A 3,407-nucleotide genomic window follows, 5' to 3' on the forward strand; every position below is an offset into this window, starting at 1 on the left:
ATTGATATGAACAAATCTGTGAATTGATTATTCTAAATAAAATCGAGACTATTCTAATTACAAGCATTAATATAAATTTAGAATTACATTCCTCGTGGGATCGATACTTGTATTCAAAATTACATTTTACTATAACTTGACGTCGTGCGCTTGCGAGCATTAAAGAAAACACGCAACAAGTTTTTGAGGGTGGAGGCTACAAAGAAAAGAGTTGAAGATCAAGATCATCATCTTCAACAAGTTCTTGCACATCTTTGGACAAAAACTTCATACACTCCAAAACTCTTGTTCTAAGTTCTTTCTTTCTTTATTTTTTACTTTTATTTTGATATGTCTTGTTTAAGATTTATGTATTGTTGTGTTATTTTTATTATCATGAACTAAATCTTAATTCTAGAGGTATGATGGAACAAAACTAGAAACCATGTGTTGAGATTAATGATTTATGCTATATAAGTTGTCTTTATTGTTTATTTGTGTTTTTCCAATCTTAATGCTTTCATTTTATTGGCCATATCTTGAATGATTAGTATGTTATAAATTATCACTTGAAAAAGGAAATTTATAATCAAGAAAGGGAAAAATACATCGATGGTATTTATATAGCTCGAGAGGACATATTTTGCTATGGAAGCCATTAAAAGAATTTAGTGCTTGTTGTGTTATTTAATTATCGATTGTTGACGGAGACGTTGCAATCCTTTGTTAGATAATTAGTATCTACTTAACACTCGAGAGAGGGAGCGGATAATTATAGAATTCTTGGTTAATAAATAAGAAGGACAATTATAATATAGCTACACAAACATATCACATGGTGGATAGTTGCGTGAAGTCAAACCTCTTGATCTTTTATTCTATTGTTCAAATCTGTTTGTTACTACAATTAAATTTATTTTCAGTTCAGTTATTGATATGAACAAATCTGTGAATTGATTATTCTAAATAAAATCGAGACTATTCTAATTACAAGCATTAATATAAATTTAGAATTACATTCCTCGTGGGATCGATACTTGTATTCAAAATTACATTTTACTATAACTTGACGTCGTGCGCTTGCGAGCATTAAAGAAAACACGCAACAAGTTTTTGAGGGTGGAGGCTACAAAGAAAAGAGTTGAAGATCAAGATCATCATCTTCAACAAGTTCTTGCACATCTTTGGACAAAAACTTCATACACTCCAAAACTCTTGTTCTAAGTTCTTTCTTTCTTTATTTTTTACTTTTATTTTGATATGTCTTGTTTAAGATTTATGTATTGTTGTGTTATTTTTATTATCATGAACTAAATCTTAATTCTAGAGGTATGATGGAACAAAACTAGAAACCATGTGTTGAGATTAATGATTTATGCTATATAAGTTGTCTTTATTGTTTATTTGTGTTTTTCCAATCTTAATGCTTTCATTTTATTGGCCATATCTTGAATGATTTGTATGTTATAAATTATCACTTGAAAAAGGAAATTTATAATCAAGAAAGGGAAAAATACATCGATGGTATTTATATAGCTCGAGAGGACATATTTTGCTATGGAAGCCATTAAAAGAATTTAGTGCTTGTTGTGTTATTTAATTATCGATTGTTGACGGAGACGTTGCAATCCTTTGTTAGATAATTAGTATCTACTTAACACTCGAGAGAGGGAGCGGATAATTATAGAATTCTTGGTTAATAAATAAGAAGGACAATTATAATATAGCTACACAAACATATCACATGGTGGATAGTTGCGTGAAGTCAAACCTCTTGATCTTTTATTCTATTGTTCAAATCTGTTTGTTACTACAATTAAATTTATTTTCAGTTCAGTTATTGATATGAACAAATCTGTGAATTGATTATTCTAAATAAAATCGAGACTATTCTAATTACAAGCATTAATATAAATTTAGAATTACATTCCTCGTGGGATCGATACTTGTATTCAAAATTACATTTTACTATAACTTGACGTCGTGCGCTTGCGAGCATTAAAGAAAACACGCAACAAGTTTTTGAGGGTGGAGGCTACAAAGAAAAGAGTTGAAGATCAAGATCATCATCTTCAACAAGTTCTTGCACATCTTTGGACAAAAACTTCATACACTCCAAAACTCTTGTTCTAAGTTCTTTCTTTCTTTATTTTTTACTTTTATTTTGATATGTCTTGTTTAAGATTTATGTATTGTTGTGTTATTTTTATTATCATGAACTAAATCTTAATTCTAGAGGTATGATGGAACAAAACTAGAAACCATGTGTTGAGATTCATGATTTATGCTATATAAGTTGTCTTTATTGTTTATTTGTGTTTTTCCAATATTAATGCTTTCATTTTATTGGCCATATCTTGAATGATTTGTATGTTATAAATTATCACTTGAAAAAGGAAATTTATAATCAAGAAAGGAAAAAATACATCGATGGTATTTATATAGTTCGAGAGGACATATTTTGCTATGGAAGCCAAGTATGATGTGAAGCACAGGGTGACACTGGCATACCACCCGCAAGCTAATGGGCAAGCAGAGATATCCAACCGGGAGATAAAGCAAATATTAGAAAAGACAGTGAAAACAAACCGGAAGGATTGGGCAATCAAGCTAGATGACGCTTTATGGGCATACAGGACTGCATACAAGACACCTATCGGGATGTCACCTTATAGGTTGGTCTTTGGGAAAGCTTGTCATTTACCTTTGGAACTGGAGCACAAGGCATTTTGGGCTATCAAAAAGCTCAATTTTGATATGGGAGCATCGGGCGAGCAACGACTGTTGCAGTTGAATGAGATGGACGAATTCAGGAATGATTCATACGAGAATGCCAAGATATACAAAGAAAAGACCAAGAGATGGCACGACAAACAGATTCTTCGACGAGACTTCGAAGCAGGACAACAAGTGTTATTATTCAATTCTCGACTGAGGTTGTTTCCTGGTAAGTTAAAATCCAGATGGTCTGGCCCATTCACAGTAGAAACAGTGTACCCACATGGTGCAATTGAATTAAAATGCAAAAATGGCGAGACATTCAAAGTCAATGGTCAGAGGGTCAAGCATTACTTTGGCAATGAAGTGCGACACATGGACAACATCCCACTGCGAGAACCAAAGTAGACTGATGAAAGTCAGGCTGATGACGTTAAACCAAGCGCTTATTGGGAGGTAACCCAATTCTTTGTTTCTTGTTTGCATTGTTATTTTGGTTTTGATTTTATATTATCATGTTATTTTTGGTTTTGTATTTTTTTTTAATATAGTGTGTGCTTAAATCTTCCCAAAAATTTAATGAATTTCATTTGTATTCTTTTCAGGACTGAAACACAAGAAAATTCGAAGCAGGAGTGCACCCGCAGTACAAACACAGCGCCCCCGCGCTAGGAGTGCCGAAGCACTACCGCACCCGCGGTGCTTACATG

The 3,407-nt window shown here is 32.6% G+C and overlaps 1 protein-coding gene across 1 annotated transcript; it reads left to right on the forward strand.

Moving 5' to 3' along the window:
• The first annotated feature begins 2,445 nt into the window (after positions 1-2,445).
• LOC140839215 (uncharacterized) lies at positions 2,446-3,105 on the forward strand. Its single transcript, XM_073205849.1, has 2 exons — positions 2,446-2,507; positions 2,616-3,105. Exons 1-2 carry the CDS (start codon positions 2,446-2,448, stop codon positions 3,103-3,105), a joined length of 552 nt encoding a protein of 183 aa, XP_073061950.1.
• The last annotated feature ends 302 nt before the right edge of the window (positions 3,106-3,407 follow it).

Source organism: Primulina eburnea, chromosome 8, assembly GCF_022965805.1.
Source record: "Primulina eburnea isolate SZY01 chromosome 8, ASM2296580v1, whole genome shotgun sequence".
In the NCBI taxonomy this organism is placed as follows: Eukaryota; Viridiplantae; Streptophyta; class Magnoliopsida; order Lamiales; family Gesneriaceae; genus Primulina; species Primulina eburnea.

What these genes read in the sequence shown, in the direction of transcription:
- LOC140839215 (XM_073205849.1), top strand. Translation starts at nt 2,446, where the DNA reads ATGGAAGCCAAGTATGATGTGAAGCACAGGGTGACACTGGCATACCAC. An exon ending in TACCACCCGCAAGCTAATGG is followed by an intron (nt 2,508 to 2,615) that starts GCAAGCAGAGAT and finishes ATGGGCATACAG; the next exon opens with GACTGCATACAAGACACCTA.